The 25,790-nt window shown below is 38.7% G+C and overlaps 2 protein-coding genes across 6 annotated transcripts in view; both read left to right on the top strand.

The window, feature by feature from the left end:
* The window catches only part of VDAC2 (voltage dependent anion channel 2), a 328,221-nt gene that overhangs the window by 132,907 nt on the left and 169,524 nt on the right, over positions 1–25,790 (top strand). The gene's annotated exons all lie outside the window — the stretch shown is intronic.
* The window catches only part of KAT6B (lysine acetyltransferase 6B), a 180,202-nt gene that overhangs the window by 134,199 nt on the left and 20,213 nt on the right, over positions 1–25,790 (top strand). For all 5 annotated transcript variants that reach the window (XM_081824053.1, XM_081824052.1, XM_081824056.1 and 2 more), the window contains exons 9-13: positions 430–551; positions 2,098–2,213; positions 3,967–4,108; positions 7,294–7,455; positions 10,803–10,896. In XM_081824053.1, the coding sequence (XP_081680179.1) occupies positions 430–551; positions 2,098–2,213; positions 3,967–4,108; positions 7,294–7,455; positions 10,803–10,896 (636 nt within the window). The remainder of the gene's footprint in view (positions 1–429; positions 552–2,097; positions 2,214–3,966; positions 4,109–7,293; positions 7,456–10,802; positions 10,897–25,790) is intronic.

Raw genomic sequence — 25,790 nt, 5'->3', positions numbered from 1 at the left:
CATTGGCTACCCTTTATAAACCAAAACAACAACAACAAAAAAGAACCAAAAATGTGTCATTTCGACAAAGCGGTAGAATTTTTTTTTTTTTTTTTAATCTCAAAAGGGATAATGGGAATTCTATAACTAGACATTGATAGAACTTCTAATCTCGGCTGAAAAATATGATTTTTGCTTTGTATTGCTCTTTCCCTTGTTTGTTTGTTGAAACTATAAAAAGATGACAGTGGTAATTCAAATAAAAATTTGGGTACGGTAGGGAAAGGGTACTGCTGGATCTTTTGAGCAGTACTTAGATATAAAAGCTTATAAAGCTTAAAAAAAATCCCTATTTGCCCACTATGCTAATTTGGTGCCATTTTGGTAATGTATGGTGGTTACTCATGATTCAAGTCAGTGAATGCACTTTCTGCTGGTTTTAAATGACAGATACTGAAATCAAAATAAGCATCAAACAAGAAAGTACAGATATAAATGTGATTGGAAACAAGGATACCGTTACTGAAGAGGATTTGGATGTTTTTAAGCAGGCCCAGGAACTTTCTTGGGAGGTAAGGCCAGGATACCGCATTATAGTAACAAGGATAATACGTAATTTTTATATTTGTGACTATTACGAAATTACTGCTTTGATTTTACAGTGAATCCCCCCTCAGAATCCTTTGTGGTCCTTTAACTGTTATCATGATTGTTGTTGTTGACTCTAGCTTCAAAAGCAGAGTGACTTTATAGAGTTGTCTCCACTCTCAAAAGTTGATAAGGGCTCAGCTGGTCTCAGAAAATAGACCAGAGTAACAGTAGTTGAAGCAGATTTGGAAAAATGCTTCTAGGTATGAAGGACCAGATTTCTGATTATTTTTGTGGAAATGTAGAAAATAGCAGTTTTAAATGGTTAAAAAGAACATCGCTTTTAAATTTACCAATGGTTCTTCCAACACAGATGGCCAGCCATATGAAAAATGTCTCGTAATTTTAACACTTTGGCATTGATTAAGACAATATTGTGTTGCGTGATCAGTTATAGTCACTTTTATTTTCATTGTCCAGTAATTTGTTTAAATGATTCCACTTAAAATAGTAACTCCAGGTAGTTTATTGTCACCAAAACAGGTAACAGGTAAGGCTTTTGGACTTTTCGAGGTCAGATTTATTATGGAGCATGAATTTGTTACATCAGTAGACCACATTCAGTTTCTATGGCAAACTTCACAGACAGACCTCACTTTCTTTTTGGTGTGGGGGGGGCTACCTGTAGGCTCTCAAGCTTTATTTTTAGGAGCAGCCACTTGGGCTAAATACTTCTGACAGTTTCTAATTTAAGGGGCTGTTGGATATTTCCATTCCTCATCTGCCCCATTGCCCCAACAATACCCTTTGTATTGTTTTCCTTTGGCTAAGATAAATGTCAGAAATTCCCCCAGTTTCTTTGATCTGAAGTCCTTAAATACTATCAAATTTTCAGCCTACTTCTGCTGTTCATAGATAGACCTGATGAACAATAGGCCATTATCTGAAAGATGCTGTTAAATTTTAAGTCCTTTCTTTCCAGTACGGTAACATCAGCATTTCACTCATGAACATTTGTCTGTATCGGGCAGGCACAGTTCTTAACCTCATATAGCTTACTGCTTGGGAGTAAGGGAAGTAAGAGGAGATGGATATTAAACTGCAGACTTTAACAATTGATGATATAATTACAGTTGGGATCACTTTTAACTTCATGGAGGAACAGGGGACTATAAGAGTGTCTAACAGCCGGATCATCTTCTAATTTACTCACTTTTAATGCATTGCACCAGGTCATTAAATTCATCCAGTTCAGTAGACATTCGTATGTATTTACCTTGTACTCATTTCCTGTCTTGGTAATACTGTTTCTTAGGGTATTAGTTTGTTTATTATGAATCTTATACAAAGTTGATGATTATTTTACAAGGTCCTCTAATGTGTTTTCAACAACATGAAAATTCCCCATGAAGATTAGTGTCTGTTCTTGGTAGGTTTTCATATCCACTGGTGAAAGAACCAAAAGGTAAGTGAAGAAATCCTCTTCTAATACACACATTTTTATTTCCTTTCTTTTCTTTTCTGTGACAGAAAATAGAGTGTGAAAGTGGAGTGGAAGACTGTGGCCGGTACCCTTCTGTAATAGAATTCGGGAAATACGAAATCCAAACCTGGTACTCCTCGCCTTACCCACAGGAATATGCAAGGTAATGGAACAGCCCAGAAGGTATATAAGTTGAATGTCATATTTGTGAGGAAGGGGAATTCTCAGTTCTGAAGCAGGAATTAGGTGATTTTCAGGACATAAATTTTGATAGTTGAGTCTAAGCGCTTCCAAAACTATTACTTTTGCCAGCGTCTTTTTATAGTAGTTGTCACTGTTCTATGTAAACTCCTTCCACTCCTTAGTTACACGGGCATTGTAAATTTTGCCTTTGAGCTACATGCTTTCTCCTCTGGTTAATTGGACAAATGTTGTTTGTGGATGAAACCATATAAGGAGAAAAAACACTGGCCACTGTAAAGTAGTTGGTGGTTTCTTCTCATTGCCCTGTTTATTTTCCTAATTAGACCTGTTCATTTATCTCTGATATCTGACATTTTGTTTTCAAGCTTTTTACAGAAATGTAGCAGAAGAAGGAAAAATGAAAGAAAGTAGGTGGGGGTGGGTAACCTTAAGAGACCCTTCCACAAATCTTTACTTTTAGAGCACTTTTAGAGCCATTTGTGACTAACTTGTTAAAAATGAAGAGAAAATAATGATCCTAGAGTTTTCTTTTGTCTTGAACTAAGATTAGCTGTGAAATTGTCTTGAACTAATATGTCTAAAAATGGGTATCTTGTGAACAGATTTCTTCCTTCAGGTATATCAGGATATACTTTATTAGTATCTTCTCAAATGTTTTAGCCTGTGAAGTTTCTGACAATCACAAACTTGCTTTTCTTCTAGAGTAGATAATTGTCCTTTTCTCCATCACGTTGGTGTCTGGCCCATCATCTACTGGAGAAAATGGGGAGGGTGTTTTAGAAGTTAAGTGGCAGAGTAAGAGTCAGGAGTCTTGGTTTCTCTTTCTAGCTTATATCACTTGGCTGTGTGCTCTTGAACAACTTTTTAAAAACACCTGTGAGCTTCAGTTGGTATGGGTAATCATAAGTCATGTGTTCTGAGAGCTGTAGCTAACTTTCCCCAAAACCATTCTACCCATTCTTATACCCCAAAGACCTAGAAAGTGCTTCTAAACATTTTCTTACAAGACTAACAAAGTGTTTAAGTGTGATCGGGCACACATTAAAAATGTTACAATTTTAAAGGTGGAGAAAAAGTCATCATGGGAGAGAAATCTGTTTGTATAATGTTACTTAGAGTCGGTGGAATTGGTAGAAACAAGATCTTTTTATTTTACATTTATTACTTTAGATATATATGTTTATGATAAGACTTTAAAGTTACCTCATCCATCAATAGAAATGTTAACTAAATTCTAGGACTTCTCTGCCTTATATAAGTACACAGATCATTTTTAAAAATAATGAATTCACTTCCCTCTGAGTAAAAGATGATTACAGTTACACCACTGACCATATATACTATTCACACTATGACATTAAATCTGAAATTTGAAAAATACTCATGTTCACCTGACAGCAGGTCATCCTTATTGATTTTTCAAGTAGTGGTTTCAGGTCTGAAAACCTTTTGGTCTATATAACATTTCTAAGGAAACAAATGATTTGTTCACAAAATGATGGCAGCAAATATTATTATATTGAAAAATAACGTGAGCTTTGTACATTCTCTTTACTACTGGTTTTCTGTTTTCTTTTTCTTTTCTTGAAACTACTTCTTCCAAATACTATTGCAGCTTTATTATGACTTGGAGAAAATTGAACAATATTTAATATTTTTTCCTGAACAGTATAATCAATCTGATAGATTCTTTGATTTTAAAATTTTAACAGATTACCAAAGCTTTACCTGTGTGAATTCTGTCTTAAATATATGAAAAGTAAAAATATTTTGTTAAGACACTCAAAGAAATGTGGATGGTTTCATCCTCCAGCAAATGAAATTTACCGAAGGAAAGACCTTTCAGTATTTGAGGTAAGCATGTGTAAATAAAAAATTCAGCTTTTGAGACCTAGTTCTTTCAATTGTTGGTTATGTTCTGATTTGTTTCTAGAAGGTGCACAGTATATTTGATTTTGGCATTCGAATTTAGACTGCTCTTTTAAAGTATCTCCGTGTTTTGGAATGTTTAACCATATTGAACAGCCATTTAGATTGATGATGAATTCCTACTTCATCACATTAACTTTTTTGTCTTCCCCCAAATCCCTGTCTGCACCAGATATATTCACCAGTGAATTTATGATCTTCTCAGCTCTTTGTAAATTCTGCTTTCTTTGGCAGGAGAAATTAGCTTTGTTCAGCAGCTCCAGCCAATGTCTGGCAGGTGCTCACTCTTCCGGGGAATTGAGCAGCTGTACATATCTCCTCAATACACAACCACCTGTGTTTCCATCCATTTCTTGGCACGGTGGATAATCCTTTTGGTGAGACCCTAGCAGATGTTGGGACTGCCCCCCTCATCTGGGTAGATGGCCACCCCTGGAGAACTCTGCTGTTCGCAGGAACCCCTTGTGGCCATGTGTCTGTCATTGTGGGTTCTTAAAGACATTTTGTGTTTTCAGAACTGATTTAGTAGCAGAAGGTCTTTGCCTGTATATCGTTTCATTGTTTCATCATGTTCTATTGTCAGTTTCACGGATCCAGTTTAGCTGTGTCACTTGTACCTTGAGGAGACCAAGCCTTTCTTTCATGTTCTTGCCTATTCTCAGGGATTCTTCATTCTCTCCTTTATTCTTGTTCCTCCCTTTGAGCATTTCCATTGCTCTGCCTAATTCCCTTCTCTGTTACCTATGTCGGTTTTCATGCATGGGTGCTCAGAACAAGCCCTCTTACACAGCAGACATGATGTCTTTTTTTCCTCTGAAATACAGTTTTACTTTAGGTTTCTCTATTTTTGAGTTGTTCAGACTGAAATTTATTATTCTGCCCCACATTTCACTTTAGTTCTGGTGGGTAATGTCTCGCATTATATTTAATATAGGGGAGGGTCCTACAGAGGTTTCTCTCATTGACTAAGCTACCTCTCACAGACAAGCCAGGGCCTGCTACTTTTTCCGACGGCCAGTCAGAGAACACAGTAACTCCAGCTGCGTCTTAGGCATTTTTTAAAGACCTTCTTCGTGGTTGTATCAGGCTCTTTTGGTAAGCTTGAAGGAAGAAGGGTATTGTTGCTGGGACGATTTAATGATATATTAGTACTTACGAAAGGATAGGTGCAGGGTTTCTCAACCTGGGCACTATGCACTACTCAGGCTAGATAGTTCTTCGGTGTAGGGGGCATCCTGTGCATTGCAGGGTGTTCGGTGGCATCCGTGGCCTCTACCCACTAAATGCTAGTAGTACCACATTGCTTCCAGCTGTAACAAGCAACATTTTCTCCAGACATAGTGTCACTTGGGAGGCAAAAGTACTCCCATTGAGGCCCCCTGGGCTAGAGGGAATGCTGAATGCAAGTCATTTAGTTCATCTTGGGACGTTACTCAGTCAGCCCCCACCAGGTGAGACAACAGAGCTATTCTCATTTGAGGCTTAGAACTAATGTCACAAGTTCAACTTTCCTGTTGGATCCTTCCTTCATGCCTTGGATACTTTCTTAAAACCGAAATGAAATGAAAATCACTGTCTCTTTGTTTCCCAAAGGACAAAACACGTTGTTGCCTTTAAGTAACGGTGAAGAAAATCAGCATGAACCTGCGTGTGGGCTTTAAGCTCTCACAAATCCTGGGAGAGTCTTCTCCGGGATAAGAGAGTCAATCTTGGTAGTCTGATAGCAATGGTCTGCAGGTGCTTTTGAACCATCACCAAGATCAGAGGGGAAAAATGAAAGACAAATTAGTAAAATTTATGCATAAAAATATTTGAAGGAATTGGATTATCTGTGCCAAGATCCCTATTCTAGAATCCAAGTTAATACTTAGAGAACAACATATAAGAAACTTTTCTCTTAGTAGTTTCCTAAGTAACTTTTACAATAAATGAAGAGTAATCATAAATTAATACTTTCCTGTCTTTATCCCTCTTGAAAGCATGCATATTAGGCCTTACACAACTGATAAGAATTTGCTTCAGCATCATCGTCTGTTTTTCTGGCTCATCAACACCTACATCTCTGTCTTTCCTTTTTGTAATGTCCTACCATTTCCGAAAGGACCGGACTCTCAAATACATAAAAACTTCCTTTAATTAAAGAGAGAATTGTATCCTCTGTGTCCGTTGCCCATATTTGATTATGTTGCTATGCGTGGGACCTAGGTTTCATCCAAGGGAAATAGTTATATGAAGTCTAAAAATAATTTGCGCAATATGAGAACCTGTATGGTCCACAGGAGACTGGAGAACGGTCAAAATCGTTGTTACAGAGCTCTGGTTAGCAAATATCCATTTCCCCTAAGAATAGTGCTAGGGAAATTCTTGAATCTGCTGTGCTTTTGGTTTTCAACAAGTAACTACATTTGATCAAAGAAATTGGCATCTGTGCCTAGCCTCCTGTCTATAACCATCAGTATCACAGCTTGATTCTTTTATTTTGAAGAGAAGTAGACTGTAATCATGGTACTTATTGTAGGTTGAAATTCATCTCACTTTCTCTGTAAGTATTCCCAACATAGAAATTTTATCTCTTCCAATTACATTTAAAATGATGCTTGGGATAAAACCAAAATGGAATCCTCTTTTGCTCATCTACACTTCCAAGGAATCAGAATAATACTGTTCATTTATTTTATTTTTACATGAAGTCCTTTTGAAAACAACATAAAGTTTGACTTACTTGAGCGGTATTTTGATGTGTTTATGTTTCTTTAATTCAGATTTATTTGGTTCAAAAAGAGAGGACATGCCTGATCGTTTTTTACTTGTAGTAAATTGCAAATAAGAATGATGACTCTTTCATTAGTGGTTTCGGCTTTCTTCAGGTAGCCTAAAGAGAGATTTAAGCTAACTTAAATTTACCCTAATTTAAGAGAAAAAGTGGAATTCTTACTTGCCAAGTGACGGCTGTTTTCTGGTTGACTTTATACTTGTTTAATGGAGTAGTTTAATCTCTCAGTTTGGGATTTGGAAATAAAATTATATGCTTTCCAAAATACCATATAAAAATAATTTTATATTGAGCGGTATTTTTATGTTAAATAATGTTGTCTGTTTCTCTTTGCTAGGTTGATGGGAATATGAGCAAAATTTATTGCCAAAACCTTTGCTTGTTAGCCAAGCTCTTCCTGGACCACAAAACGTTGTATTATGATGTCGAGCCATTCCTTTTTTATGTCCTTACAAAAAATGATGAAAAGGGCTGTCATCTGGTTGGATACTTCTCTAAGGTAAAACAAGAGCCAGTATGACCTTCATTTTCTTATTCAAAATGTTTTTGGTAGAGCCCAATTCTTTGAACAGGGTTTTTTGGGGTTTTTTTTATGACTGTAATTTGAGTAAGTGAAACATACTTCTGAAAAGCTCAGGTTCTTGTTCAGAGCTTATTTTTAAAAAACAGAACAAAACAAAACAATAAACATCGTGCCTAGAAAGTGTGTAAAGGACCTCAGCAGTGTTTGCTCTCTTGACTTTTAACAGCCATGTAACATTATAATTGCTGCCTTGCAGACCACCTAGCATCTTTGATTTTTTTAAATGTTAAGCTTATTTCCCTTGCCCCCTCTCAGTGGTGTCAACATGAAGGTTTCAGCGTAGGGTAGCATTTAAGAGATGGTTCTCATTTCCCCTCCTTGTATTCCCTCTGTGGTCATCAGGAGCTCAGTGAGTTGGAACGTTGGCATTTGGACAGTCAAGGTGATATAATGACAAGGTTTACTCTTTTGTCTCTTAACTCTTTATGCTACTGTTTTAAGATCTGAAGAAGCCTCACCTTTAGAAAGCCTAAGTATCTCCAGCTGTTAACATAGGGAAGCCCTTGACATACTGAGTGGATATAGTTTGTCTTTTATCTTCACATTCCTCTGTACAAAGGCTTCTGATAATAACTCACATGCAATAAGGGAACACTGAGTTTGGAGATATTTACCAGGTAATAAGCTTAACTTTTCTTAGGCACCTAGGAGATAGTTCAATGTGCCAGGATGGTAATTACAAGAGTTCCGTGCACACAGTCAATGATCTGAACCCTGTATTTTATTTATTTTATGATACAGTTTTGCGTATTAGGTGATAAGTGAATTTTAATGACTCTACTCTTGCATAATAAATGGAATGCCTTATGGAAGTGTCATTTTCATGGAATATCAAAAGACAGAGTATATATGAAGGTCCTTTGCAAACTGCAGTTTTTCTAAATTTTAGAATCAACCCAGAGGTCATAAACAAAAATATAAATAAGTGATAGCATTCATGAGAACTAGCCTCAATATTTTAATACACATATTTGGTAAGACTCCAAAACAAAAAAGACGAAAGTTAATTTGCACACAACAGGTTAAAAAAGATGACAGAGAAGTAACACAAAATAAAACAATAAATAGGAAATCTATTTATATAATGCATAAAACATCTTAACCTTTTGTATAGGTTTATAAAGATCTTTTTCTCCAATGAGTTAAAAGGAATAGTGGTCATGGGGTGCCTGCCTGGCTGGCTCAGTCGGTAGACCATGCAACTCTGGGCGTCAGGGTTGTAAGTTTGAGCCCCACGTTGGGTAGAAATTACTTAAAAAAAAAAAAAAATAGTGGTCAGGATGGTCCATCCTCTTAGAAAATGGCATTTCTTGGGGTGCCTGGGTGGCTCAGCCAGCCAGGGTCTTGAGTTCAACCCCACAGTGGGCTCCATGCTGGGCGTGGAGCCTACTTTAAAGAAAGAAAGAAAGAAAATGGTGTTTCTTTCAATGTGTCTATGTTTAGTATATGTGCTGCCGAAGCGAGCACCAATGTGTCCATGTTTAAATGTAGATGCTTAATGGTATCTGCTGTCCTTGTCTCAATGGGTGTACTACCGTTGATGGTGAATCTTACAGTTTTAGTCTCCGCCTCTCTTCTCCCAGGGGACCCAGCATTTTACCTGGAACAAGTAAAACTTTTATTTTACAGCATGGCAGCAACCACTATCATTTCTTACTGTACATGGAAAACTCATTCTTTGGCAGTGTAGCAAAACAAAAATTAATCTTAAAAAAATCATTTTAAAAGTCTAGATACATGCAAATTAAGCCATATTCTAAATGTGTCAATTGGAGTGTGAAGGACTATGGCCCTTTGGGGTTATGCTTAAACCAAATTCTAGAGCTAGAGAATGGCCAACATGACCTAGAAAAGTTCAGCGTTAAGTCATTATATGCATATGAGTTTCCAGGCAGATAATAGAGGACTCCAAACAGGAGGGAAAGAGGGAACGGTTATTTTATCCATAGATTGGAATTTAGCTGTTGTAACGTGTGTCACATGGTGGGAGTGGGGTGCAGGGGAGGGTTGGGCTGGCTTACAAAATCGAAAGGTAGGAATAGTTTGGGGCAAAGAAAAGAATGGCATAAAGGATGAGTCCTTTCCACCCAGAGTACGTCTCTCTTTAGATAGAGTGACCCATTTGTCTAACTTTGCCAAGAAGACTAATTATTTGAACACTAGCCTCTGCAATCCAGTTTCTTAGGGAAACTGACACACATTTTTTCTTCCTCCTCATCTCTTAGAGACTCCAAGGACAGCTACAAATGTGCAAATGTTGGGAGCACATCTTTTTCACAAAGAAATCTCTAATTCTGCCCTGTAGGGTTTTTTCCACAATTTCCTGTGATCTTTCAAATAGGTTCATTAAAGATCTGGGTGTTCTGAAGTAATTCTTTCATGTGGTTAGTACCATTTGTGGTCAATCTTATTTGTGGTTTATATTTGGCCAGAGCATTCACAACCTCAAAAGCCTTTTCCAGATCTTCTCTGTGCAGGCTTTGGCTGCTTCTGTGTACTCTGAATAAAATACTGCTGCCCTGATGCCACATCCCATGAAAATTGCAAATTTTTCCTTAACTATAGGAACTGTTTCCCGCTATATTCTTCCCAATCTTCCTTCTGGTTTCATAGTGTTGGTAATATTTTGGCCTCACTTTTGTGTGGAGGCTTTGGGGTTTCTTATTGCCCCAGTCTTTTTGTTTTGATTTATTTTCCCAGTTTGAAATGCAGATTAATTATTTCTCTTGCTTTTTACTTTGACCTTTTATTCATAAGAGAAATAATATCTGCGCAGACCTACCTACCCGTACGCTGTTTTCGTTTCCCTGGGGCATTTGGTGAAAGGCAAAAGACAGATTGCTGTCACAGAGTTGTAAGTTGTTCAGCAGGGTAGCCGGCTCAGTCCTACCTTACCCCTCTGGGTGACTCTCTGGATGTTTGGTGTTCTTCCCCCATCTCCCAAGTTGTTTGAGCAAGGAAATCATTTCTTGCGTACTGTCTGTGTTCTGTTTCATTTGGCTCATGTTTACTTGGATTCGTTATTCATATTTTATGCTACCAACTTTCAGGCATAAAGGCGTAATTGAGAGGCGTGCCTGGAGTTGATGGTTTGTAGTTAGCTGGTAGTTTGATTGATCAACACAATGGGGGTATTCTGCTTGATCCTGACCTAAAACATGGGCTCACCTTAGTGAACTATTGTACAAGGACGGTGGCAGGTGCAGGGAATTGCCCACTTCAGCAGAGCTCTGACACACTTGATCTGTTTCTCCTTCCCTCAGGAAAAGCTTTGCCAGCAGAAGTATAATGTCTCCTGCATAATGATCATGCCCCAGCACCAAAGGCAAGGATTTGGACGGTTTCTCATTGACTTCAGTAAGTGAAGTGCTTTACTTACTTTCATGACCCAGGGAGCTGATGGCTGTTAAAGGAAAGAATAACACATAAAACTTTATTTAATGTACTTTGTTGTTTTTATCAGTAGATAATAGGCTTTCTCTTTATATTTACATAGGTTAGAAAATCTTCCTCAAGTGAAAAATTTACTGCTGCTCACTTATTGTGCTCTAGGAAATTGAGACTAGATTTCTCGGCAGTGTCACCAGCTCACAAAGCCATGACCCTGAATGAACCGGCAGAATTCCATTCCATTCCGTGGCGCTCATACTCATTAGCACCAGAAGAGGCAATTATTTGTGATTAGAGCTAACGGAAGTATTATTTAAAAGGATTTTCAGCTTTCTAAAATTTTACCTATAATCTTACCAGTACAGAGCAAGAAAGGGATATTTCTACTTAGAAAAACAATTCTTTAGGTGGCTTATCCTTTGAGTCTTTCTAGTAGAAATAACTCTCTTACTTTGTTAATTTCCCTTTTTCTATTACGGAAATTATACAATGTTTTTTTCTAGAAGGTTGCCCAAGAAATATTTTTTATACACATTTGTATCTTTAGAGTCTCTTCAATTAAAATTGGAATGATATACAAAAGGATGCATAGGATAATGTAAAAAATATGGGTAGTTTTTTTTCCTCCTTGTTTATATTATATGGGGTGTGTAAATGGAGTGCTAAGGTTACATTGGCAGAATTCATTTCAAAATACCCAGATAACACAAAGGCCAAGTATCCATGATAATAGTAATTTCTGACCATGTAAAAATCTGTCACTAGGAACTGTGTGCTTCTTCATTACCAGATTGTAGTTTGTCTGATTTTAAACTGAAAGAAGGAAAATTTAGGAAATTGCATAATCTTCATAAGGTACATCAAATGCAAAAACCACAATATAAATGTGCTCAAGGAAAATCATGAAGAAATACGTTGAGTCCAAATCTTTATTACTAGATATTGAAATATTAAAGTTGGGGTATAAAACGACTGTATAGCAGTTTGGGACAGATTTGCACAATCTGTTGACATTGAGAATACTGTTCTTTTTTTGAAGTATTATTTATCGACTATTTTTATATTTTCAGTTAACATTTCTAGTTATTAATTCATTTTCTTAGTCTTATCCTTTGTTTCCTGATCTAGTTCTCCCATGGAGGGCCATCTTACCAGGAGGTCACCATTTTTATTTTACAGAGTTCTAGATGTAATCGTTCTATGAGCAAATCCCTTTTTTTGTGTGGCCACCATTTATAAGTTGTTGCATAAACATTATGGTTTCTGATATGCATAGCAACAGTCCAAGCCTTAACCTTTTGGTACTTTTAGCATCTGCGTGCCTACAGAATAAGGCAAACTCCAGAGCTCAGTATTCAAGGTATCCTAGCACCTACTTCCAGCTAATTTTTTTTAGGCTTTTTCATCTGCTAATCTCTTTTTCCTCAAATATTCTGAGCATGTTTCCGTATTTCCATTCTTTGTCTATGCAGTCCCTTTCCTGAAGTGACCACTTCCTCCTTCCCCAGCCTTCGTCTGTTCAGAATCCTACCCATTTTTAAGAGCCGGATCAAGAACCTCTTCTATTTGATCCCACCTCCTGGAGATTGATCTCATTCCCTTCTTGGCTCCTTATCTCTGTAGCATAGCACTTAGACGCAACGCCTGCTTTAGTGGTGATAACTGATGTGTCATACTTCCAACTGACTGTAAACTCCTTGGATACCTTCTTTGTTTTCAATAGTAAGACAGTATGATCAGTAATCTGCATTCAATGTATTTTTCTTGATTTGAATGGAATCTTCCAAGTGATACATGGTACTGCCCACAGTGATTTTCTACCTAAAATTTAAAAAGGGATTACTACTTAATGGATAAAAATGCAAGTTTCTAAATACAGTAGCATCTTATTTGTACAGCATGATCTAATAGAGAAGCCTTTTACATAGGAGAACAACCCAGGAACAAAGACGTTCCCTTCTGTATTTGAGTCTACCCTGTATTTTTAAACCAGAACTCTGGAACTCATTGGAACCTTTCTAGATTGCTCAGGGCCATCATGATGAATGCCATCCATTACCGTGTGTCTGGGTAGTACAGTGCTGCTGAGGGTGTAACTTTTAGATTTTTCTCTTCCTGTACCCTTGACATTGCCCCTATGCTGGGGTGGGGTAAGGAATGTGGTAAATTATTTGAATAAAGTTGAAAAGGGCTTGGTGTTACTCCTTCAGAGAAGAGGAAACTGGGGGAAGAATTTTACAATACTCAATGAAAATGGGAACTGGTGTAAACCCAATAGAAATTCAATTTAAAACAAAACAAAACAAAAAAATCCTTGGCCACAAAGTTTTAAAGAAGATAGAGTAGGCTGCTGAAAAAATTGGTAGCCTCTCCTTCTTTGGAGTTACTTAAAATAACAGTAGATAAATATCTTTCTAGAATGATTTAGATCCAATCTTGCAGAGTAAGGAGATAAACCACATGACCTCTCATAATCCTTGTCAGCCTCATAATTCAGAACTCAGGGCAAAACAGATAACCAAGGTTACTGGTTTTCTAAAATGTGCGTTTGTTTTTTTTTTTAAGGGACATTTTAATTGTTAGATTTATTTTATTTCTGTTTTGTACATGAGCCTGAGGATCTTTTGGTCAGGGGATGTATTTTCAGTAATTCAAATAAAAGTTGTACGGCAGGAAAATATTTTGTCTATAGTAACTGCCAGTTTAGGAAGCTTAGACAAGAGCAGTGGGAAGAAGGCTGTAGCTGCCCAGCTGCCTACTTACACACTGGATTAGAGACATGGGTGCCATATGATGTGAAATGTGTAAATGTATATAAAAAGCTGCAAATCCCAAAAGTTTGAACACTGTTCTCCAGGACCGTCCAGAGGGGGAATGGTCATCCATGGGACCAAATGCTGCCCTTGGAATAAGTTGTTGTCTTACTCTTCCTGGAACAGCCTGTCTGGGGTTTGCAGAGCAGGGCTCCCCAGGAGGTCATTTGTGGAGCTTGGCCAAAGTGACTAAACAATACCAACTCCTGGCCCACTCATAAACCACCTTATGGGTTTTGTGATTCTTTGCTCAGAACTTAAGTGGGTAGTGGAAGGAGTGACTGTCAAGGTTGAAGTTGATACCCCATCTCTCTTCTCCTGGAATCTGAGATTCCTTCTCATCCCCATCTCTGTCTACACACATGCACACGTGCACACACACACACCATACCCCACACCCCACACCACACACCCCAGTCATGAGTTCATATTGTAACCTTGCATTCCAGATCAGCACCACCACAAGGTTTTATTCTGTCTTTCCACATTTCCATATTTGTAATTTAGACTTAGATGATCCAGGGTGCCTGGGTGGTTAAGTGTCCAGCTCTTGATTTCTTGATTTCAGCTCAGGTCATGATTTTGGGATCGTGAGATCAAGCCCTGTGTCGGACTCCATGCTGGACGTGGAGCCTGCTTAAGATTCTCTCTCTCCCTCTGCCCCTCCCCCTGCTTGTTTGCTCCCTCTCTTTAAAAAAAAAAAAAAAAGATTTAGATGATTAACAAAAAATGAAAACACAAAAACTTCGAAAGTAGAAGAAGAAAGGATATACAGTTCTCTGGTCTTTGGATGGTCTAGGACATCCTAGCACAAAGTGTTAATGCAGCGAAAGAAATCACAAAAGAATATACAGATGGCTTGACTATGTAAAAAGGTAAAATGTCTATATGGTAAAAAGTATTAATATTTAAAAGCAAACATAATGGGAAAGATGTTTGCAACAAACATGCCAGGCAAAGCTTTGACAGCTATAGTATTTAAACGAATATTTAAAAGGAAAGGTTTGATAGCGTTAAAGCATAAACCTTAATAGAAAAATGAGCAGAGGCCATGAATGCAGAATGCACAGAAAAGGAAACTCTTTGGTGGCAGCAGCACTGCTGACATTTGCTGAGTGCCTACTGTGTGCCAGCCACTTTCCTAAGAGTCCTGACTCATTCCACCCTCACAACACTGGTTGAGACATTTTAATCTTGCTTTATGGGTGAGGAAACAAGGCACAGCTATGCAAACAATAAATGGCACCGCTCTAGTTTGAGTCCGAGCACTTGGACTCTAGACCACGGTGCTCCACAGTCTGTCAAGTACAAATGGCTCATTAAAATATGAAAAAAAAAATTGTTGGTGATTTAAAAATGCAAATTCAAATAACTGCAAGATTATAATTTTTTGCCTACCAAATTAGCAAAGATTTTTAAATATAGCCAAATCTAAGTTGACATAGGTGGGCTGTTATATTTACACTGGAGAAGGTGTAAATTGGTAGACGTTTTCCAGAACTTTGACATATATATCAAAAACATTGGAAAGGAATTTATTCTAAGGAAATCAATATACTTTAGTCACTGTGCATTAATTTCATATTTAATGTAACAACATGTTTTGTATTCGTTTTTTAAAGAGTGGACTTCCCTTCTCCTTTCACCCCTTCCCCCAATTATAGCAGTATAAACTCATAGTAGAAAGTTAGAAAGCACAGATAAAATACCAAGAGAAAATTAAATCCCCCACACTTCTGTTACTCAAAGAGTTAATGTTTTGGTACAGTTGTCTGTCACAGTGTCATTGTTTATAGTAGAAACAAAAAACTGAAACCCTCTCAATAGTCAAAAGTAAGAGAGAACCATTTCCCTGAGAAAAATTATGGTACATCTATATAACAGAATATTACTAGCTATTAAGAATTATGTTCTAAAGAATTTTCAATAAAATAGGAAGATGTTTATGATAAATACATGGCTTTCAAAATTGTATATATATATGTACTCAATTACAAAAAAGTATATGCAGAGAAGGGAAAGAAACACACTTCCAGATTATCTCTAGAATTAGAATTAGAGACAATTTTTATTTTCTTCTTCATACTTATTGCTGTAAATAGAAAGAAAACTAATTTAAGAATCGTGAAGGCCTGACCTGAGGGAGTGGCAATGGGGACACATGGAAATGAATCAGGTATTTTCCTGTTCTGCAGCAGGTAGAATTCTGCCTGGCACCTCGTGCTGCTCAGTAAATGTAGATGAATGGACAAATGAACTGAGCTTGGAAAGGTAGCGAGTGCAGCTTTGGCTGTGTTGCCTTCACTGTGATTGTGAACATCCGCATACAGCTTTCCTTGAGAGTTTGGAGCTCAGCAGGGGAATGCATTAAAGGGAGCTACTGGGAGTGGTGGGCAGAGTGTGGTGGCGGCAACCATAGGTACGGATGAGGACAACCCGGGAAAGTGTAGGGAGACAGGGCTGAGGACGGAGTGCTTGAAGTTCCAACACGTTAAGGGCTAATAGAGGATGAGGAAGTTATCAACGAAACTGAAAAGGGTATAGAAGTAGGAAGAGGATCAGGGGAGAAAGGTCTTAGGGAAGCCAAAAGAGGTCAGCATTGCAACAACAGTAGTCATAATCCTAGCTGACCTTTCTAGAGCACTTACTGTGTGCCAGGCACTGTCACCTGAATTACACAGGTCAATTTGCTTCATCCTTGCAAAGACCTTAGGAGGTTGGTTACTGTTATCACTAAGAAACTTGTCCAAAATCACTCCCCAGGCACTGTTCAGTGCCCCAGAGAAGAAGATTAAGATAAGGTATAAGAAGTATGCTTTGGAGGACCGTGGTGTATGTAGAATTTTAAAAAGTGAATTCAGAAAGCTCAACCATCAAGGGCTTGGGGGCACAGGAACCTGGTTTTTGTTTTTTAAACTACAGAGGCTGGAGCACTGGTGGAAGGGCGGCCAGGGAGCAGTGACGGGAACAACAAAAAGTGATATCCAGATGAGTTGTTTAATGAAAATTCAGAAAAGGCATTTGATGAAATTCAACATTCTTTCCTAATTTAAAATCATCAAACACTAACTAGAATTATAAGAATTCTAAATCTTAACTAACTTTCTTGTTTGTTTCAGCCTTGACATAACCTTGGGGAAGCTTTTTTTATTTTTTTTAAGATTTCATTTTTTATTTATTTGAGAGAGAGAGCACAAGAGGGGGTAGGGTCAGAGGGAGGAGCAGACTCCCTGCTGAGCAGGGAGCCCAATGCAGGACTTGATCCCAGAACTCCAGGATCATGACCTGAGCCGAAGGCAGTCGCTTAACCAACTGAGCCACCCTTGGGGAAGCTTTTATAAAGGGTAGATGACAGTGGGTCCAAAAGTCTACAAACTTAACACCTTTGGTCTTCTGAGACTAGTAGATAGGCATCAGTTACATAAATTATCCCTTAACTGTACATTTAAGCATTTTTTAAAATTAGTGTCTGTTTATTTGTAGACTAATCATGAAAGTTTGTAAGCAGGTTCAATTCTTGGCTTTCTTTATTCAGTATTAAAATATCGTGCAGTGTTGGGCGCCTGGGTGGCTCAGTTGGTTAAGCGACTGCCTTCGGCTCAGGTCATGATCCTGGAGTCCTGGGATCGAGTCCCACATCGGGCTCCCTGCTCAGCGGGGGTCTGCTTCTCCCTCTGACCCTCTTCCCTCTCGTGCTCTCTGTCTCTCATTCTCTCTCTCTCAAATAAATAAATAAAATCTTTAAAAAAAAAAAATATCGTGCAGTGTCTCAGGATTGTCCTTCATGGGCTAGAACTCAAGAGGAAGTAGGAGTGATTGAATGAATTAGGCACTCATTTCAGGAAGTCCCCTTTGCTGACCTTTTCTGTGATTCTCTTGAGGAGTTTCTCTGTGGCTTTTGTGAGGAATGTATACCATTTAAGAACTGAGTCTGTGTTTTGTGAGTGTTGCTAGAAGATGAGTGCAGATAACCCAGTTTTGTGCCTACAAGTTACGACTTTGGTCACGTTGTAAGTGTAGTCAGCAATGTCCTTTGACTTCTCTTTTCTTAAAAATGGCACACATATACACACACATACCTGGATTTAAGAAAAATAAGGAATACAAGAAACTTAAACTTACAAGAAGTATAAGAAAGATGCCTCTTGGTACAATTTAATTATCTAGTTTCTTTCTCACTGAGAATTAGTGGGTTAATCTTCCACACCTTCATTCTTTACCCCTTCTGGTTCTAATGACAGGGATCCCTCAGGTACCTAGAGAGTCCCAGTCTTGCCTTTTCTTAGCCTCCTTATAACTCTTGGCTGGTTTCCTGAGGAAGCATTCCTTAGAACAAGAAAGCATCTTCTGTCTGGTTTCCCGCTTCCTACTTCTCAGAGCTCTTCTAGGTCCCTCAAGCAGAATTAGAAAGAAAGCCGAATACCTCATCTCTACCTAGAAGGGTGTGATGTTCAGAGGGTAACCATATCCAACCTCTCAAAGAGAAAACTACTTCTTCCGCCATATCTTAGATGCTAGCTACTAGCTTAAATGTTGTAATATATGATACCTAAACTCAGGAATACGTGCCATAGTAGTTGAGGTCGTCAGCTAGCAACTTGGAGTTCAGACTACTTTAAAAGGGCTGCCACTACAAACTTTTCAAAACACAGTTTAAGTAAAACTTAAGAACTTAAGATGAGGGGCGCCTGGGTGGCTCAGTTGGTTAAGCAGCTGCCTTTGGCCCCCGTCCTGATCTCAGGGTGTTGGGATCGAGTCCCGCATTGGGCTCCTTGCTCAGCAGGGAGCCTGCTTCTCTCTCTGCTGCTCCCCCTGCTTGTTTCCTCTCTCCCTCTCTCTCTCTGACAAATAAATAAATAAAATATTTTTTTAAAAAAAGATGACTTTTAAGCAGAGATTTAGAGTTGTTTCATCCTACCTGAAAATTGCTTTTTTTTGGAACAAATTTTTGATACTGACAGGCCTCTCTCCAATTAAGTAGGAGTTTTAATTTAGAAATCCAGTTGGTTGTATTCCAGTAACCCATGTTTTACCTGACTATTGGTAGACTCTTGAGTTGCTGAGACTGCATAGGGGTCACTGACTTCTCTCTGACAGCAAGTTGAGTATAATTTCAGGGTAAGCAGATTCTTCCCAGGAGCTGGGTCCTGGCCTGACAGGCCCTGGTGACACATCCCACTTGTCTAGCAAGGGTCTCTGGGCATCACTGCCCTTCCCAGTGGGTAACCTGAGAATGGTTACAGGGAGGCACAGATAGCACTTCTTCAGCCCTATGGTGGCCAGAACCCTGGTGCCTGTCACCTCACTCTAAGCAGCCTCACCTTTTACCCCAGCGAGACATGTGAATTCTGTCCTCTCCATTTCTCCATGATGAGGTAGAGGCCGTGAAGCACTCACTGTTGCAGTGTAAATATTTCACTTTCCCCCATTTCTGAGCCCCACAAGCCGAGCATCAAAGGTTTTGAGGGACTGTGACGGTGTCTCTTGGGGACATGTTATATGACTGAAACCCTCTGGTTCCCTGTAAGTGAATTGAATGAAGGAGCTATAAATTTGACATGTGGTATTTATTTCCTTATGCAACTTTTATTTAATAGTTTTCTCTTTTTCAGTGGCACTATTAAGAAATGCTAAAGGCTGAGCAAGTGTAAAGTCATTTAGAAAGTTGCATGTGTCTTTTATATATTTACTGTTTATTGCCCATTTCCTTCCCCAAAAGTAAGATTCCTGGGGATAGAGACTTCGGGGCAGTCTCACCTCCTGGAAGAGCCTGGCACTTAGTAGGTCCTTATTAACCAAATGTTGAAAGAATTACTGTGAAAAGAGCTTTCTTAATGTGCTTTCTCTCCTCACACGTGATTCTTATGAAGAAGAATTTTATTTTATTAGACCATAATCAGTCAGCTGTGGTTTACTTAACTTCCAAATGATGTCCGGTGTGCCCTGCCTCCTTTTGAGGGCTGGTGTTTTGTTCAAGCACAGCTTCTGTCATTCAAGCTGCATCAGAAAGAAGATTGCCACCATCTACTATAACCCCTGGGCGGACAGATGAGAGCTGTGACAAAATTCACATTTACACACAGTTGGTTGAAGAGAAACTTATCTTTTCCTGACTTTTATCAGATAATTCATTTCTTCATGCATTTATTTTGGAAGGAAAATTCCAACTTCCGTGTTAAGGAACTGTCAAGAAAGCTTTTTTCTTTGCACAGCTTTCCCGGCAGCTCTCCTCCCTGGGTGAGCACAGCCCAGGCAGTCATTAAAGAATAATCAGTTATGCTTTTGAAATGGGGCTCAAGTCCTTTATAGCCTTTTCTAAGATACCCTCCCCACACCCCCACCATGACACTTGTGGAAACAGGACCGGCAGCTGTGTCCTCAGACTTTTGCTGGGTTTTGGAAGACATGTTTTGACTTAACAGAAGAATAAGTATCATGGTGACATATATTTTAATAGCATTCTAGTTTATAACATAATAAGGAAAATGGCTACTTTTCCTTATTTTCTCATTATGATATGTTGTGCTAAAAGCCTTTGTCATGACTGTTTTATGATATTGGACTGAAGTGCAATATATTTTAATATGTTAAAGATAACATCGGGGTTGAAATTTGAGCTATCGGTGATTTATTCAGAGCTTGACTGTTACCGAATGCATAGAAATAAGTTGCATGAGGCAGTGCAGCTAACAATTTATTTATGTATCTTTTTTTTAACAAAGCTTGTCATAAAGAGCAAATAAATAGCTCTTATAGAATAGTTTGTATTCATTGCTTCAATGAAAATGTTGTAAATAAGAAACATACGGTCTACAGCTACTGTTTTGCCTTACATAGCTCTGAATTTTTTCAAGATTTGGCATGCAGGTGGATTGTTTTTACAGATCTTTTGTCTGTTTGGATTTCTAACACTGACCAGCATTTGTAGTGAGTCATTTTGAAACCCTACTACTGGACAAATTCACATAATTAGTACGGGAAAACCTGTCTTCAGCTGTAAATGGAAGCTTGACAGCATTATCGTGAGGGCCAGGCTGGCTCACTGCTGAACTCCGAGCCGTGAGCACCAGTGGGATGCGCATAGTAGGTGAGCCAAAAAAGGGTTTGTTGTGGGAGTAAGTAATAAAGGAATGCGGATATCTCATCAGCACTCTTCTGTGTCCCTGACAGCACCTACCACATTCACCTGGCTCCTTGTGGCAGCTGGTGCTTGACCCGAGATCTCTTCTCAGTCTGTTTTTTCCCCTTCTTTATTCCCTCATCACTTCCTTCAGTAACCATGCTTTATTTACACGGGTTGTGCCAGGGGCTGGCCTAGGTGATGAGACTGTAAGGATAAAGGGCCCCGGCCTTAACCCACAGGTCAGTGGGCGGTCAGACACACGGAGGATTCATCCGAGGCATGCGACGCTGCATGTTTGGGTGGCACACGGGGCTGCCAGGATAGGAGAGGAAAGGCCTCCAGCTCTCTTTTCGTCTTCCCAGTTCAGGTGCATGCAAGGGAAACATTTGTACCTTATCCAAAACAAGATCAAGAAAGATTCTGTTCTGATTGGTTGAGCTGAGTACTATACCTGATTTTGGTTTCCAGGGAACCATTCCCCTTAAACATATTTTCCAGCTTGTAGTCTTAACGTTTGTAGCACAATATCCTAAGATAACATCCTCTCATGATGGGATTTCTAACCAGCACATTTATAATTTCAGCTGTCCGTGAGGTAGTATTTTTTTTCCCACAGCAATTTGTTTTGGGTAAAGCAAAAGATTTTTCTCTCATTTGTTTAGAATTCTGGTAGGAAAATACTAGTTAGGAATCTGATTTTTTTTTTTCTCCCCCGTCAATTTGTGGTTAGCTTGTTTTTACTCTAGTATTAGTGGTACATGTTCATGTTTACTAATATAAAAACCTCTGTTTTGTAATTATTTCTATTGAGTCCTGCTTTGGGTTAGCATCATAGAGGAGCTCCTTTTTTCCAACAAAATTGTTTTAAAGTTTATAAAGTGCTTTAGAATAGTTGAGTGGATTAAAAGCAATTCAGTTATGCATGTAACTATTTGTCCACATTGAAAAAATATGCAGTGTTATTATATAAAGCAGAAAGAATTGAAAACGTGTTGGTGAAATCTTGAGGAAATGTGATACAGGTAGACCTCATTGTATATTTGCATATATCCTTTTTGGGGGGCAGATTGAATCATTTAAAATGACGTAGAGTTCTTTCTGTGAAAAGGAGTGTTTGGAATGTTTCTTCTTTCATACTAGATAGCAAGGAGGCAAAAATTATTAGGGTCTTGTCAAAAGGACTCAGGATTTAACTTGAAGAGGCTCCCACGGGACAATAAGTGTAACAGTAAAGACAACAGTTGCAATTGATTGAAACTCACCAAATGTATAAACTCACACATTCATAATGACACCTAAAATCAAATTTAGAGGATGATAGGAACCAGTTCATTATCTTAAAAATGGGTAAATAAAGCATTTAACTTGCCTTTCCTATATGACCTATACCCCTAGGTAAACAAATAGTTAATAAGGGAAAACATCTTTTTATAAACATATTCCAGCCAATAAATGAAATGATAGAATTAACACATGGCTGTTTCGCGATTCTGCCAATGAATTAACTGATCTAGACCTTGAACTTCAACAGCAGCAGACATTGTGAAAGGGGACACAACCAGAGATTATGTGCTTCCTGATCAAGGGACACACCATCACCTGTAGTTTGCCAGAGGTTGGAACCCAAAGTCTCACCAAGCCTCTGGATCCAGCTGCCATTTTGCAGGAACACAGAGGAAAGAGGAACAAATTGAACCACATCACGTGTATGCAATCAGCAAAATCCGGATTGTGGAAACTCTATAGGTCAGATGGCCCCAGTTCATCAGTAGATAAATTACAAGGAAAAGAAAGGGGGTGGAGAGGGGAACCCATCGACTAAAAGAGACTTAAAAGATAGATTTTTTTTTAAATGAACAGGACTATATTTTAGTACCTGGGGTATGTTGGGTGATAAAAGTATAATGAAACACTATGAAAGTCGGGATAGTGGTTACTTGGGAGGGAAAAAGGAGGGATGACTGGGATGGGACAAATGGAAGGTTTTTCAGGGTGACTGGCAAACGTCTATTTCTCGATCCTGGGTGATGATTACAAGGGTGGCTGCCTTTCATTAAGCTATATATTGGTTTAATGTCATTTTCTAGATCTGTGTTTTATTTTTGCCTTTTTTATTTTTTAAGAAATCAATGGTCTTAAAATGGGAGTTCACACCCTACGGTATCTGTGTTGGAGCTTAGATTCTTGTAACTCTTAAAATGAAAACTTTTTGATTTATTGGTGGCATTATGTTAGTGATGTTTTTAAAAGAGATACAGTTTTTCGGGTGCCTGGGTGGCTGAGTTGGTTTAGCTCAGACTTTTGGTTTCAGCTTGAGTCATGAACTTGGGGTCCTGGGATCAAGCCCCGCATCGGGATCCACACTGGGCGTGGAGCCTGCTTAAGATTCTCTTCCTCTCCCTCTGCCCCTCCTCCCCCCACCTCACCCCCCTGCTAGCAGTCATTCTCTCTCTCTCTTAAAAAAAAACAATAAAATAAACAAAATAAAAGAGAGAGTTTTTCACCTTTACTGTTTTAAAATCAAAGTGTGAATACATGGGTATTGGGTGTATTGGGAGCTTCTCCACATCAGACTTTATGTGAAGGAAATGTACTGAAATGTACCAGAATCATATCCTCTCAAGTGTTGAGTCTAGTCCATTAGAAAACTGCCTTCCTGTAAATCGTGTTTCCACTCTTAAACCTAGAGAAACATAATTGAAGAGTTGTATGTTAACAGAGTGGTGATAAAATAGTGCATTCAGACAAAGAATGGCCTTGAGGATAGGGGTGGATAGGAGAGAAAATATGATACAGAGAGGCCACAGCAGCATTGGAACTTCTCATGTTCCTTGTCTGTCTCTCCCTTTTTCCTCCCTCCCTTTCTTTCTCCCTTTTTTTTTGATTTAAAATGAGGGAAAGCTTCCTTCTCCCAGAATGCTGGATGTCCAAGTTCTGATATTTGGGGCAGATCTGTAGGGCACCAGAAACCATGCTTACAGAAGAGAAAAGATGTTAAATGTTAGACTTTAAGAAAGGGAAAGAAAAAGCTAGAATGTCTTAAAAATACGCTGAAACGAAGTTTTGCTGACTACTTATTGCAAAAAAACAGGCTTCCTTCTTAAGAAGAGGATGGTTCTCTGTTCAGAGGTTAGAAGTCCTGCCCTGTGGTTTGCCCAGTGTTGGAGCTTTTCCCCATGAATTTAAGAAAGTTAATGAGATTTTTTTCCTACCAGGCAGAAGATACGTCTTAGTTAAAAACTTGGAGACCATAATGAATGTTGTTAGAGAGAAAGTAAAATGAATGACGTCTGTGAATTTGTTTTAAATGTTGTTCGTTTTACCAAATAATTGAGATAAATCTTTCCTGAGGAGGAAGCGAAATCATCAGGTTTCGTTAATAATCTGGAGCTTTTCAGAGGATTACTTTGAAATACCTCCCTGCCAACTTTTCATAAATAAGCATAAACTTTCTTTGACCTTATCACACGTAACTAAATAGCTGTTGAAGGGTTAAAACCAACTAAAAAGTGATTCTGTAGCTCCATCCCCATTCTCCTACAAAATTATACAGGAAGTTTCTTTTGGTTTTCAAGCAGGGTAATTACGAGAGACAGTTACATAATTTACAGTTTCAATCTGCTCGTCCATAATCACACACTTCCACCTAGTTGTATATACCCCCATGAGTATCTGCCTTGTACTTTGATTTGTAAATGATGATTGCAGTGTGATTGATTGCTTGCAATGTAGTATATTGAATTGATTCTTAAAAATGAACTTTAGCTGTTAACATGTCTATTTGAGTTCCTGTTATTTATGTAGTTTGTGGTTCTTGTGTTCAGCAGTTGCATAGTAGTTAAGAAATTACACTCGCAGAGATTTTTTCCTTATTAAATTTAGAAAATGGAGTGTCTGTGCACACCCTAACTAGAAGAGTGCCTGGAACATCGGACGCACTCAGCTGCTGAGCACAGGACTAAACCATTCCAGTCCTTGGAAAGATGAACAGAGATTCTTTGGTTAACAGTGACCCCACAGTAAAAGGCTCACGGGGATAATACTGTGGCCAAAGCCGTGCTGATATTAATATATTGTTACTGAAGGCTCAGCCCTAAGCGCTACGGCATTAGGGAGGCAGTGTAAACGGTGGACTTCGAGAAAGGTATCACCTACTAACTGAAGGGCTAGTAACGGGCAGTCTGTTAATAAATACTGCTAGTGATGATATTTCATGCAGTTTTGTTTTTCCAACTGGTAACATCTAACTCTAGCCACTTTGGACTTTTAAGATTCCTAGAGGATTAAAGGCTAGATACCTACCTGACACGAGATCTGCTCCCACCCCAGCCTGCATGTGGGCTGCATGTCTGTCAGAATGGGCTCGTCAGTCACCCCATGGGGACACTACCATTTATTGCCAGAGGCTTTTTACCTCAAATCGTGTTGGAAAGCATATGGGAGATACATAAAAAATAAGCGAGAACAGAAGTTTTCGAGTTCTGTGGGGTAGGACTGTGTGTCTCAATGACCCGAGGACAACTGGAGATAGGTTCTCTACCTTACGTTTTCGACATTAATTGATCAGTCAGATTGGGCGATGGTGTGTGCTTTGATTTTCGAACGTTATCCCCCAAAACTGACAGATTTTCTTTGAAATGTAATCTGGAAGACAAAACTTCTAGATTTGTATTCCCCACTTTTTCCTTTCTTCAGTCTTGCTGTAATGGGTGTCTGCTGTGTGAAAGCGTATCACTCAGAACTAGAATTCCAACATTTCTTTGTTCTGTTTTAGAAAATTATAGCTGGTACACACACAGTCACAGAATTTTGGGTGGGTTGTGGGAGAGCCAAAGGAAAGGAGAGTTGCTCTTCTAACCATTCCGACTCCCAGAGCATGGTTCTGAAATTATGGCAGTGTCCACGCTGATGGAAGCTCTTCTTCT

The sequence above is a fragment of the Leptonychotes weddellii genome, chromosome 6 (assembly GCF_054177405.1).
Source record: "Leptonychotes weddellii isolate Sample4059 chromosome 6, ASM5417740v2, whole genome shotgun sequence".
NCBI classification, from domain to species: domain Eukaryota; kingdom Metazoa; phylum Chordata; class Mammalia; order Carnivora; family Phocidae; genus Leptonychotes; species Leptonychotes weddellii.
This window is presented reverse-complemented; position numbering and strand designations above follow the sequence as displayed.